Genomic DNA, 13,222 nt, shown 5'->3' with positions numbered 1-13,222 from the left:
AGAGAATTTAATTTGGGCCTGAGCCCCCACCTGCTACCTGAACCATCCTTCCTAAAGCAGGGGCTGCCCACTTCTGAAATTCTGTGTTTGATTCTGATCCTTTCATACATTAAGCCTTAAGTGTGGATGCCTTTCTAAAGAATATGCTGTAGGTCAGGAAGAAGGGAGGTGCCTGATCCAGGAATCGTTAACTGAGATTGTCTGCCCTGCTACAGACTTGAGTATCTAATAAGGATGTTAAGGAACGGGTATTTTGTTAATCAAATTGTATCCTCTACATGATTAGTCAATAAGGGGAGGTTCGCTCCAGGACCGCTGTGCCTCTGCATTTTAAATGTAGTAAGGTCCTGGCAGCTATTACTACATTTATAATGCAGAGGCGCAGCGGTCCCAAACATGCACAAGCCAGAATTGCTTGGTCTGGGCTCACGCCAGGTCCAGCAGCCCCTCTTTGTGGCTTTTAAGCTGCCTTCCCCTAGCACCAGCTCCTGTGCCCTGCCTCCTTGCTGCCTCTCATACAGAGGCAGCAAGCACGAGTGGGGGGGAAGCAAGTAGTCAACTACTCGCTTACATCCCTGGTATCTAATGGTCCCTTCTTGCCTTAAACTCTATGAATCCAACTGGCTTTAAACAGTGGGGGACAAGAATGGAGGGGAAATCTCTTGAGAGATTGAAGAGACTGGGATTGCTCATCTTGACAGAGGAGATTGGCTTGGACCTGTGAAAGACTACCCACTGGAGAAGGTAGGTGGGGGCTGCTCTACTGCCCATTTCATGATACAAGAACAGAGATTGCAGAGAAACTGAAAAGTGACAAAAGAAAATACTACTTCATACATATACACCATATACTTTGTCTGGGAAACATTGTCACAAGATTTCACTGCAGGTGAGAGCTGAGTAGAATCTGAAAAAAATCAGATACTTATAGGGGTACTGGAAATAACTAGAATTAAACCATTAATAAAGAAGATCTTGTGAATGGCTCTAAGCCTGCCTGTTTCAGGGCATGAATTGACCCTTAGCTTAGGGGGGCAGAAGGTCACCAATTACCCCAATACTGCTTCCAATGGGGATTGGTGCACCACTTTGTGAAGCTGCTGATAGAGATAGGATGCTGGGCTCTATGGACCTACAGATCTGCTCCATTATGACAATTCCCATGGGAATGAGATGCTCCATTATGACAATTCACATGGGAAAAGGGGTCAGATTACTCAGGAGGGAAGGTTGTGGAGCTCTGATATTGTGCAAGTGCTTGGGGTTAAAGGTGTGAGCTCTGCACAATTCACTTGAGCATGTAGGAGCTGAGTGTTTAATCCCCTGGATTCATTGAATGACTAGGGAGGTAATTCTGGAAGAGCACTGTGCTACAGTGCTTCTCCCCCATGACTTTCCAATTCTGTGGTCAGAGATGCTTCTTATGTTGTGTTCACACATTTAATGGAGTGGAAAGAAGGAAGATTTGAAGATCCTATTGACTACAAATGTCACCATAGTCTGAGTTAAGGATGGAGATGGGCCACCCTATGGCAGCACACTGGAGATGAGACAGCTCTTCATGGAAAAGCAGAAATGTCTCCCCTAATCTGAGATCTGCAGCAGGGAAGTCAAAGAACCATCAGGTAGCTAGGAGAGCAACAGCCAGTGGTCCTGTCTAGTGTGTTAATGCTGGATGCACTCACCCTTCTTCCAGCCACAACCTACAGTCATGTGCAGATTGACGTATGAGTTGCAGCAGCCCAGTCAACCGTGGTTTAGACTGAATTGTGTCTTAAGTTCAACAAAGGACAGTGTCTTACCACACAGATGATGTGGACTTTTCACCTAAAGCTGTGTCTCAAGTCCTATATGGCCACTAACCTGCCCTTCATTGCCAAGAGGTTATTCCAGTGAGAAGCTACCAATTAAAGTATATGACCCAATGCAGGATTGTGAGAATTAACTTCATTTGGTTCCCAGATGATGGTGCAAAATCATCCATAATTCACTGCAGTTTGGCACAGTACTGGGAACTCAGTCTGTACCCAGCAGGACTGCATTAAGACAGTATAAGACTATGCCCAAGTTTCTACACTAGTGTGGATTCACGACTAGCAGTCTCAAGTTTGATTTATAGAACCTTCTGCAGATACAAATTTTGTATCTGCATCTGATCTACAAAGGTGGTCTGTGGGTTTGCAGGACTCTGTTTAAAATAAAATGTTCGTTTCCAGCCCTTGTGCTTGTACATGTCATCTGCTGCAGCCATGCCAGCCTGAGTCTGCAGTAAGCCTGGTCCAATTGCTCCAAGGGGGAAATGATGTGAGGTGTACCTGAAGCTGTCTACACTAGCACTTATGTTGCTCGAGGGTGTAAAATTTCCCTTTGAGTGATATAATTAACACCTCCAGAAGTGCTGGTGTAGACAGTGCTATGCAGGCACTGACACAGCTATTCCTGCTCATTGGGGGCTGTTTAATTATGTGGAGAGGAAAGCTTTCTCCATGTCTGCATAGAACAGTTTACAGTGGAGACCATTGAGCAGCACAGCAGTATCAATACAGCTGTGCTGCTGTAAGATCACTAGTGTAGACATGACCTGAATTTATAGAGATCTTGAGAGAATTACTTGAGGGAATTGCAGGGTCTAATCAATCCAATGGAACAGGCTGCAGTGGCAGAAAACCTGATTGCTTGCAGCATTGTAACTGGTGCATTGACTGTGGCTGAGAGCAGGGAGCCTGTGCTAATTGCTCCCAGTAAAGGAAACGGCCCTGTGCATCCAGGATAGGGTAGGTAGATGTTGATTACCAGCCTGCTTCAGAAAGGGTCCTTGAGGGGCAAAGTTCAGTGGGGTCAGTTCCTCAATTCATGCAGACCCCTGACTGCTGGGGCAAGTGCTGAGGGTCTCTGCCACTAACAAGCCAAGTTGGGATGGGGCCATGGTGCAGTGGCAGGGCTTTAGGCACAGCCATGGGGGAGCTGAGCTGCAGGGGGAATTCCTGCTCTTCCCTACTGAAACTACCTTCCCCAAAGCCCTCCTTCCCACCCCCCATAGAACCCACCTCTCCCAGGCTATGTCTACACTGCAGAGTTTTTCCAGAATACCAGCGGTATCTCAGAAAAACACTGCCATGTCCAGGGAACACATCTGTTCTTCCAAAAAAAAATTTTTTTTTTTGGAAGAGCAGATGCGCTTTTTCAGCATCCCTGTAAACCTCGTTTTACGAGGAGGAAGAGCTGTTCTGAAAAAGGTTTTTTTTCTGACATTTGGCCCAGTGTAGATGGGCCAAATGTCAGAAAAGCCTCTTCTGAAAAAATAAACAAAAAAGCTATGCAAATTGCAATTCACAGTTGCATAGCTTTTTCCGGAAGTGCAGTGCAGTGTAGACATAGCCCCAGAGTTGCTCCCCAATAGAAAATACTTTCCCCCAAAACACAGAAACCACCTTCCCTAGAGCCCTACCCTAAGCCATCTCCCCAGACATCACCTCGGTGCCCACCGTCCCTCTAGCAAGCCCCCTCCCTCTCCCCAGTAGAAATCACCTTTTCCTCCATCCATAGCAACTGCCTCTAGTGGAACCGAGCAACCATCACTGCGCGACTCCCCTCATCATAGGAACTACTTTCCCCAGAGTGCTTTGCGAAAGCCTGGCTATTTCCCATGGTGCCTTGCAGGGGAAACTACACAAAGGGGGCAGGCTGCGCTCTGCCTTCTTAACCAGCTGCTGCTGCAGGGCCTCCAACCCCGCCTGCATCCTCTTCCCGTGCACTGTGGAGAACCAGGTAAGTTGCCAGCAGGAGTAGCCCCACAGGGGCCGGGGACAAGAAGCCTGTCCAGTGCTGAATGCAGGCCAGAGGGCCCGGAATGGAGCCAGTCTGTCTCAAGCACTCTGCTGGGCAGCCCTGTCCTACCCCAATGCTTGGCGTCTGCCCCACTGCCTGTGGCTGGTAACACACTTCAGGGCTTGCTGAATCTCAGCACTGGGCGAGGGTTCCCTGTGTGAATGGCCTTTAGGCCCCATTGCAGAGGCAGCTGCATCTCAGCACCGGGTGAGGAATGCCTATATAAACGGCCCCTGTGCCTCACCCCAGTGACATATGCATTTCAGCACTGGGTAAGAGAATTTTGTATGAACAGCTCCATTCTAGAGGCAGTTGTCTATTAGTGCCATGCAGGGGATCCCTATGAACAGCCTGTGTGCCTCACTCCAGAGGTGGCTGCTTCACTGATGTGGATGAGGGATCCTGCATAAACAGTCTCCACTCCTAGGGCAGTAGCATTGTGGTGGGTGCCATGTGTGTGCAGTTACCTCCGGTGTTCCAAACAGAAAAGGAGATAAGGTCTGTAAAGTCCTTTGGGAGCTGGATTTATGTGTGCCCAGGACTGTTGGGGTAGTTGAGATAAATTTCTGCATGCAGGGTTATTGTAGCTGTGATAGGTGAGGTAACTTCTTTTATTGGATCAATTTCAAAAGACAAACTTCTGATCTTACACAGAGCTCTTCTTCAAGTCTGACCTTAAACGCCTCTCTTTTGTAATAAAAGCTGTTACCTCCCCTATCTTGTCATGCAAGGGCAATTTAATGTTATGGGGTCTCTGGAAAGGGCTTTATTGGGATGTTGTGCTTAATTCAGAGTTGTTGCCACAGAGCTGATGACAGCAGCGGGGTGATGTACCCTACCCCGAATCAGGAGTTGGGCTGAACCTATTTCCTCCTCCCCCACTTGAGCACAGGTCTTCTTATACAGTGGATTCTTACAAGGACTGATTATATCCTGGGGGGCAGGCACCCCTAAAGATCTAATGAAGGTCAGCACAGGCCAGTGGAGAAGGCAGTGGATTGGGAGTCAGGACTTGTGGGTTCCATTCCCAGTTCTGGAGAGGAGTGGGGTCTAGTGGTTAGAACAAGGGGGTTTGGGAGCCAGGAATCCTGGGTGGCTTTCCTAGCTATGGGAGGGGAGTGGGATCTAGTGGGGAAGAGGAAAGGAGGTGGCTGAAGTCAGGACTTCTATTTCAAGTCCCTTCCCCTCTTGAGCTATGTCTACACTCACGGCTTCTTGCGCCAGAAATATGCAAATGAGGCTAAGCGTGGAATATTGCCAAGCCTCATTTGCATACCTAATGAGCCACCATTTTTGCAGAAGGAGCTGTCTACACTGCCCCTTCGTGAGCAAGAAAAACCCTCTTGCGCAATGCTGCTATGCCGATTATTTTCAGGAATAACGGCATTGCGCCAGAGGGTTTTTCTTGCGCAAGAGGGGGCAGTGTAGACAGCTCCTTCTGGTGCAAGAGCCTTTTCTGCAAAATGGCGGCTCATTAGGTATGCAAATGAGCTTGACGATATTCCACGCTTAGCCTCATTTGCATATTTCTTGTGCAAGAAGCTGCAAGTGTAGACATAGCCCACATGTCTTTATTTCCCCCACTACCCACCTTTCTGTACACTGGAGTTTCTCAGCCTTTCCAGGTCAGTGATCCCTTAATTGAAATCAACATTTTTTTGCGATTTTTTTTTTTTTTTTCCCCCCTACCACTTTGCTATCAAAAGTAAAATTATCTATCACTGACAATTCTAACTGTAATATAATGCATTGTTTATTTTGAGAGGGTGACAGAAATATTTGACCTTGAAAGGGTCAAGCTATGTTGGAGAGGAGTGTGATAGGAGATATTGTAATAACCTTTGCAGTGCATTGGTACCCCGGATTGGCCTTTCATAGCCTGCATGGGGGCGGTGAGAAGCTCTGATTTACTGTGAGTTCTTGGGGGCAGGGATTGTCTCTCTGTGTGTCACAGAGCAGGTGCTAGAGGATCAGTTCTTCAGTTTGCCCCAGTTCCTATCATTTTAAATGAACAAGAGGTAAGAGGGAAAACAGACACTAAGAAAGTAAAGGACTTGCCCAAAGTCAAGGGCGGAGCTGAGAGAACCCAGGCATCCTGACTTCCTGTCTACTCCTTGCTCTAACCAATAATCCCTCCCCCCACCCCACCTCAAGCTAGGCTAGAATCTTGGACCTGCCCACTGGGCCAATCTGCCCTTATGAATTTCAGTAGCCCTATAATATTTGGGTTCTAATCTTCTCTGTCTCACTAAAAACAATCAAAGCTTCCCTAAGGCCTTTCTGTCTCTCACATACACCTCTCTCCATATATACAGTACATCTGGGGAGGGGGATGTTGTGTCCTAGAAGTCAAGGATAAGGAGGGTAAAAGGGATTTCTTGCCATGATTTCACCATCTACTACCAGAAAGCTGATGTGCCAGGGAACAAGGGACCAAGAGAGGTTTGGGGGCCAATTTCCCCTCATTAGGTGGGATTTTTCTATCAGGGCTTTTGGCCGCAGTGTCCAAAAGCCTGAGTGATCTGAGCTGATATTTCTCCAGGCTTCCTTCATTGTGTTTTCAGAGTGTTCTCACCTGATTCCTGGAAGAGAGTGCCCAGAGTGATGGGTGTGCCTAGGTTCTGTTTCCAGCACTGTAATGGGAGTGGAACCTAGATGGTTAGAGCGGTCAAGACTGGGAGCTAGGACTACTGAGTTCCATCCATAGCTCTGTGGCTAGAATATGAGTGAGGGGCTGGGAACCATGACTACTACTATTCCAGCTCTGGCTGGGGAGTAGGGTCAAGTAGACTAGAGTTGTTGGGGGTCACCAAGTACTAAAAAAAACCTCATGAGGCTGACTTAGAAATCATGAGCATCTTGGCTGTGTCTAGACTGCATCCCTTTTCCATAAAAGGGATGCAAATTAGACACATCGCAATTGCAAATGAAGTGGGGATTTAAATCCCCCCACTTCATTTGCATAAACATGGCTGCCACTTTTTTCCAGCTCAGAGCTTTGCCGGCAAAAAGCGCCAGTCTAGACTGGGATCTTTCGGAAAATAAAGCCTTTTCCGAAAGATCCCTTATTCCTTTTTTTTTTTTTTTTTTTTTAGAGGAATAAGAGATCTTTTGGAAAAGGCTTTATTTTTCGAAAGATCCCCGTCTAGACTGGTGCTTTTTGCCAGCAAAGCTCCGAGCCGGAAAAAAGCGGCAGCCATGTTTATGCAAATGAAGTGGGGGGGTTTAAATCCCCACTTCATTTGCAATTGCGATGTGTCTAATTTGCATCCCTTTTACGGAAAAGGGATGCAGTCTAGACACAGCCCTTCAGGAGAATTGATAGTTCAGCTTTTCAGAACAAAAGTTGCAACTCTTATTCAACCCCCTGCTGCCAGGAGCTGGGCATTTGAGAGAGGCCATGTAATAGACTCACAGATCCCTTAACATCAGTCAGAGACAGCATGTATTTTTCTCACTCTAATACATCTCCAGTTTTCCCCAATATCCCCTCTGGGGAGCAGGAGCTGGAGCTCCCCATGCAGATGGTCTCTGAAGGGATCTTGCCTCATCCCTTTGCTTGCTCCAAACAGGGCTAGGAGTCCCTGATCCAGATGCAGAAGGAACCGGGGGAGGAGTCCACTCTTCTGGATCCTCAGGGCTCGGAGGAAATGGAGGCTGGAGTAGGTGAGTGACTGGGTCAGTCTATTCGGAAGCTACCAATGAGTGAGGCATAATATAGAGCTTAAAAAGGAGGGATTGGAATCTAGTGGATAGGGCATTGGGCTGGGAGCCTGGACTCCTGGGTTCTAGCCTGGCTCTGGGAAGGGAGTGTGATCTGAGGTTGTGTGGAGCCAAAATGTTTGAATTCTATCCCCAGCTTTGACCTTGGGCAAGTCCCTTTCCTTCCTGATGCCTCTGTTTAACCCTGCACCCTTCTGTCTATTTAGATTGTGAGCTCTTTGGGCCAAGAACTTTCTTTCACTGTGTATCTGTGCAGTGTCCAACAATGCCAATGTTGGGAGCCTGTCGTGCATTTGTGTGTGTCTGTGCCTCTGCGGTGCACAGTGCAACAGGCTCTTGTGATCTTGCGTGGGGGCAGGTTGCTCCGTAAAATAGGGCCTTGATCTCTGACTGGTCACTATTTCTGCCCTGTTGCCTACCATCCTACCCCAGAGCTCTTTCCTATATCAATGCTCACCTGCATTCTGCTGTCTTCCAGCAGACGACTGTGCCGCCTGCCTCTTGAAGGAAGAGGATTCCGAGCTGGAAGACCCGGAGATGGTGCCATCCCACAAGATGCAGCCAGGGGTCTCCAAGGGCGACATCTCACCTGGCTCCCAATGGGACATGGCTGGCCAAAGCCCAGGCACTGGCGCAAAGGTGCTGGATGACTCTGGTGATCTAGAACAGGGGCTGGAGGGGTTTGGTGATATCATTGTGCACCGGGTGACACAGATGGGTGTGAAGCCTTGCCGCTACATTGAGGGGGGGCGCAGCTACGAGCTGAGTCCTGGGCTGGCCCGCCGGCTTCTGCGGCTGGACGAGAAGCTGTACGAGTGCCCTGAATGTGGCAAGAGCTTCAACCAGAGCTCCAATCTGCACCGGCACCAGCGCACGCACACTGGTGAGCGCCCCTACCGCTGCCCAGCCTGCGGCAAGGCCTTTAGCCGCCGTTCCAACCTGGCACAGCACCAACGCATCCACACCGGCGAGCGCCCCTTCCACTGTGGCGACTGTGGCAAGAGCTTCAGTGAGAGCTCCTATCTGATCCGGCACCAGCGCACCCACACTGGCGAGCGCCCCTACAAGTGCCCAGCCTGTGGCAAGGCCTTCTCCCGCAGCTCCCACCTGGCGCGGCACCAGCGCACCCATACTGGCGAGCGCCCCTACCCCTGCACCGACTGTGGAAAGCGCTTTGGGCTCAGCTCCGACCTGGCCACACATCGCCGCACCCACACAGGTGAAAAGCCGTTCCGCTGCACCGACTGTGGCAAGGCCTTCTCACGCAGCTCCCACCTAGTACAGCACCAGCGCACCCACACTGGGGAGCGTCCCTACCACTGCGCCCAGTGCGGCAAGAGTTTCTGCCACGGCTCCAACCTGCTGCAACACCAGCGGACGCACCGCGGTGAGCGCCCCTACCGGTGCCAGCAGTGTGGCAAGGCCTTCAGCCTCAGCTCCAATCTGATCCGCCACCAGCGCATCCACACTGGTGAGCGCCCCTATCGTTGCACCGACTGTGGACGCAGCTTTGTACTGAGTTCTGACCTCCTGCAGCACCACCGCGTGCACACAGGCGAGCGTCCCTATCAGTGTCCTGACTGCGGCAAGGCCTTCTCACGCGCCGCCCACCTGGCCCAGCACCGCCGCACCCACACAGGCGAGCGCCCCTACCACTGCCAGTACTGCGGCAAGAGCTTCAGCCACGGCTCCAACTTCATCAAGCACCAGAGCACCCACTTGCATGGCTGGCAGCCTTGCTGGCCTCTCACAGAAGGTGGGGAAGGCCCCCAAGATGGCGGGGCCAGCAAGGAGGTGGAGAGGCAGGCACAGCCTTAGCGCACAGCAGTGCTTGGAGCATGGGACCTACTACACACAAGAATCCATTATTGCCATCCTCCTAGCCAGATCACTTGGATGAAGTGAGAACCTATTAAACACCATGGAACCCTGCTCCGGATGCTGCCGGGAACCTATTAAATGTTGCGGACCCTACTGCTGCTTTAAGAGCCACATCACAACCCACAATGTATTGTACATCAGACTATGCTGCAATAGGGTTCATAACCACCCAGCCTATCAAGCATCCAGCAACTCAACCCTGGCTCCAGCACAGTCCTTTGGGCTTGTTTAAGTTGGCCTGGTTTAGAAGCAAGTTTTTTGGGCCTGGTGCAAACATGATCTCAGCGACCTGCAGGTGAGAGCAGCCAAGCCATAGTTTGATCCTTGCTGTCAGATGAATGCAGCTCCCATCTATGCCAAAGTGCTTAGTACTTAGAGTGGAGGGCTCAGATCTCTCAAAGGCTGAGCGATTCAGCAGGCAGAAGCCAACCTGAGCCAAGTCAAACTAGCAATGAAGGGCAAATGTGTGCCAGGAGGGGGGATTCCAAAGCAGGGCAGCTCCTTCGGGGCTGGGGGGAGGAATGCTCAATCTCTGGGGGGGCACAACATCCAGGCCATGTGTCTCTGAAAGCTGTGTTCTAGCTCCAGGGTGAGCTCATGTGATACAGGGAGGCAGGTTGGGAGATGAATACTGTTCCTTCTCTCCTGTTAGCTGTAGTGGCATTCCCACATGTGCCCAGCTGTAGAGGGAGGCTCTTGTGAGCAAAGGCCTTAGAAGCTGGATCTGGGCCCTTCTTTTTGCAGTAACCCACCTCTACCCAGCAGTCTCATTTCCTCCCCTTCTGCCAGAGTTCAGCATGGCTCACACTCAAATGAGAAGCTGACCAGCAAACCCAAAGGATGTGCACGGGTGGGGGACGTGCTCCCAGAAAATCCAGCCAGCCAGGTGCCTCCAGATGAGATGCTACTAACCTCTCCTCCACCTGGCAGCATGCCCAGCCTGTGGCAGCTCTATAGAAGGCTGCCAGTTTGGAAGTACACTGATAGCTGGGCTGGAAAGAGGCATCTTGGATGAGGTTCTGTGGTCTGTGCTATGTGCAGGATAGACAGGTGAGTGCTGTACTCCACTGGTTCTCAGATGTCTGTGTTTGTGACCCCTTTCACCCAGCAAGCCTCTGTGTGAGACCTCCCCTTATACATTCAAAATACTTTATAAAAACACCATTATAAATGCTGGAGGCAAAGTGGGGTTTGAGGTGGAGATTAGCAGCTCTACCCCCATGTAGTAACCTCATGATTCCTGAGGGGTCTCAACCCACCCCCCATTTGAGATCCATAATCTCTTCTGGTCTTGGACTGTACACTCTTGTCCTAGTCCGTCCTTTACCCAGTCTGTGCTGCTTCCAGCCTTCCTGGTTACTATCACTTGCCCAGGTCTCTCTCTTGCCAGTACTCTAGCTTCTTTGGGTGATAAAGAAACCCCCCATTTCTGCTTTATAGCACTTTTAGGGAGTGATCCGTAGTTTGTCATGGGCTACGTTCTCGCTGAGTGATTTCTCTGAGAGCCACTGCCCTTGTCAGTCTAGTCTTCAAGACACACAGTGCAAAGAGACAGGTGACACTCATAGGCTGTGTTCTTCCAGTCTGATCTGGGAGGCGATTGAATCTGCCCCCCTTTGGAGGTGCTCTCCTCAGAGGCTGTTGCTGTTTCCTAAAGGCATTCTGCAGGGTGGGCTTGGGGCTGGACTTGACCAGAATGAGCAGGTTCTGGGCTGTCCCTCAGTGAGAACGTGGGAAAGCATAGCAGCCAGCTAGCTCAAAACCTCATGTTTAAGTCAGCAATGGCAAGGCAAAGAGGTGACTTGGTACCCGTCTGTTAGTCCCGGCCTACAGGGAGAAGTTTCTGACAGGCAGTGACATGGGCCCAGCAAGGCTGGGAACTGTTGCCACACAAATTAACACTGGCACTAAGGGGCAAGAATTTCCCAGGGGAGGGATTCCCCCAGTGGAAGAAGTGACCTGCAGAGTGGGAGGGAAGATTCTCCATTGGTTGGAGTCCTTCGGTCCAAAATGAGCTGTCTGCAGAAGCTACTAGGTGAGTGCTATGCAGGAGGTGGAATTAGACTATCCTAAAATAGTCTTAGAATGGAAATGTGCCTCACTGCCTGTAGTGCAGTGGTGGGCAACTTGTGGCCTATCAGGGTTCTATGTATGGCCTGCAAGACATTTTGTTTACTGTTGCCTGTGTGCAGGGTTGCCAGATTCTGCTGGTTTCCATCCACATTATTTTTTCCTACCAGTATTACTAAAGTGAAACACACACAAAGCAAAGGCACGTGAAGCAATGTGCATGCTGATTGCTCATACTATTGACTGCAAGAGCCATGCACGCCCTCTGCATCCAATCAAAGTGCTGCTATAGTTCATTTGGCAAACTCTGCAAATTCTAGGTATGCAAGTGCAGTTAGCAAAACAATTCTATCCCAGGAGACTGTCTTGGTTACAACAATCTTGCAGACCACTGAGATGGAGGGCAACTCATGCAGCCCATGCACTTGCCTAGTTTGCCCACCACTGCTATAGTGGCTTTGAAAACCTCAAGGCCAGTTCAGGCAAGCAAGCAGTGTGGAAGAGCTGTCCAGTACTGCTGCAGTGGGCTAATATGCTGCCAACCATACTGGCTTCATTATGCTTTTGTTACCAAGATGCATTGTGAAGACATGACAGTCCAAAACAGTGTGGCAATTCCCTCTAGGAACCAGCTAAACTGGTCAGTCATTCAAGGAGGATAAGGACACTGCTGAGATATACATGATCTTGTGGGATGATAAAGTCAGTAAGGCATCCAAGAGTTCATAAGAAAGAAGCTGCTGAGATTTTTGGGAGCACCTACTTATAAGCAACAAATGATGTGCCTCCTTAGAAAATCCTGGAAGTTTTATTTCATTCCTTGCTAAACTGTTTGGAAGAAACACAGTACTGGAAGCCATCAACAATGGGGGTAGGAAGAGCTCTGACTGATGAGGGAAAGTCAGGCTGTGCTGGTGCATTAGACTTTGTGGAAAACAGCTCCAAACTAAATGTCAGCGAAAGAGAATCCAGTCCTATCATTCATCTGAATTCACAAAAGTCTGTGGCAGAGTCTCTCCCGAGAGCAAGGAAACTAGAAAGGAGGCGAGAGAGATAAAGGCTTGACATCTACCAGAAATGTCCTAAGAGACAGGAACTAATGGGTAGCCTTAAATAAATGGTCTCCTTTCATTAACATTCCAGTCATGCAAATCATCCCAGCTGATTTCAGTAATACCTACTAGGGCACATTATTACTCATCAATGAGCAACTGCACTTCATTTTGTTTATTATGCAGGCTCATAGCATCAGTGTAGAGGCAATTAAATAATTGCTTTTCTTTGGGTCCCTTGTCTTGCTTCAGTTCCTTCTCACTAAATGATCACCACTCTCTCGCTCCTTGTCATACAACTGATTACAAACAAGCTGATACAAACACTGAGGGGGAGTACAACTCTGTATAGCCAACTCTGACTGAAGCTATTCCAGAAGATTATTTTCCCCTGACATGGCATCATCTCAGTTTCTTGCAATATTCTATTAAAAGCTCCTGGATTGCTGTCAGTAGTCACCTTGAAATTGAGGCCAATTCACGAAGGCTCCAGGCTAATTCTGGAGAGTTGGCAACTAAAACGGGGAGCCAGCCTAGCTCCTGCAGGGTTGAGTGCTCCCTGCAGTGTGGTGTCCTGTGGGGGTGCCCTCTGGCTGTGGAGATAGAGCTGTTGGAGGGCAGTGACCGAGCCCAGCTGTAGGTGGTGGGACTGGAGGGCGGGGGGGGGT

At 49.6% G+C, this 13,222-nt stretch overlaps 1 protein-coding gene across 1 annotated transcript in view; it reads left to right on the top strand.

Moving 5' to 3' along the window:
• Positions 1 to 10,482, top strand: part of LOC102445986 (coiled-coil domain-containing protein 87-like) — a 44,832-nt gene extending 34,350 nt beyond the window's left edge. Inside the window, exons 2-4 of the mRNA XM_075939744.1 lie at positions 702 to 744; positions 3,522 to 3,768; positions 8,030 to 10,482. Coding sequence (XP_075795859.1) covers positions 702 to 744; positions 3,522 to 3,768; positions 8,030 to 9,369 — 1,630 coding nt within the window. The 3' untranslated portion in view covers positions 9,370 to 10,482. The remainder of the gene's footprint in view (positions 1 to 701; positions 745 to 3,521; positions 3,769 to 8,029) is intronic.
• Positions 10,483 to 13,222: the final 2,740 nt, after the last annotated feature.

The sequence above is a fragment of the Pelodiscus sinensis genome, chromosome 11 (assembly GCF_049634645.1).
Source record: "Pelodiscus sinensis isolate JC-2024 chromosome 11, ASM4963464v1, whole genome shotgun sequence".
Lineage (NCBI taxonomy): Eukaryota > Metazoa > Chordata > Testudines > Trionychidae > Pelodiscus > Pelodiscus sinensis.
Note: the sequence above shows the minus strand (reverse complement) of the source record. Positions and strands in the feature narration are given on the sequence as shown.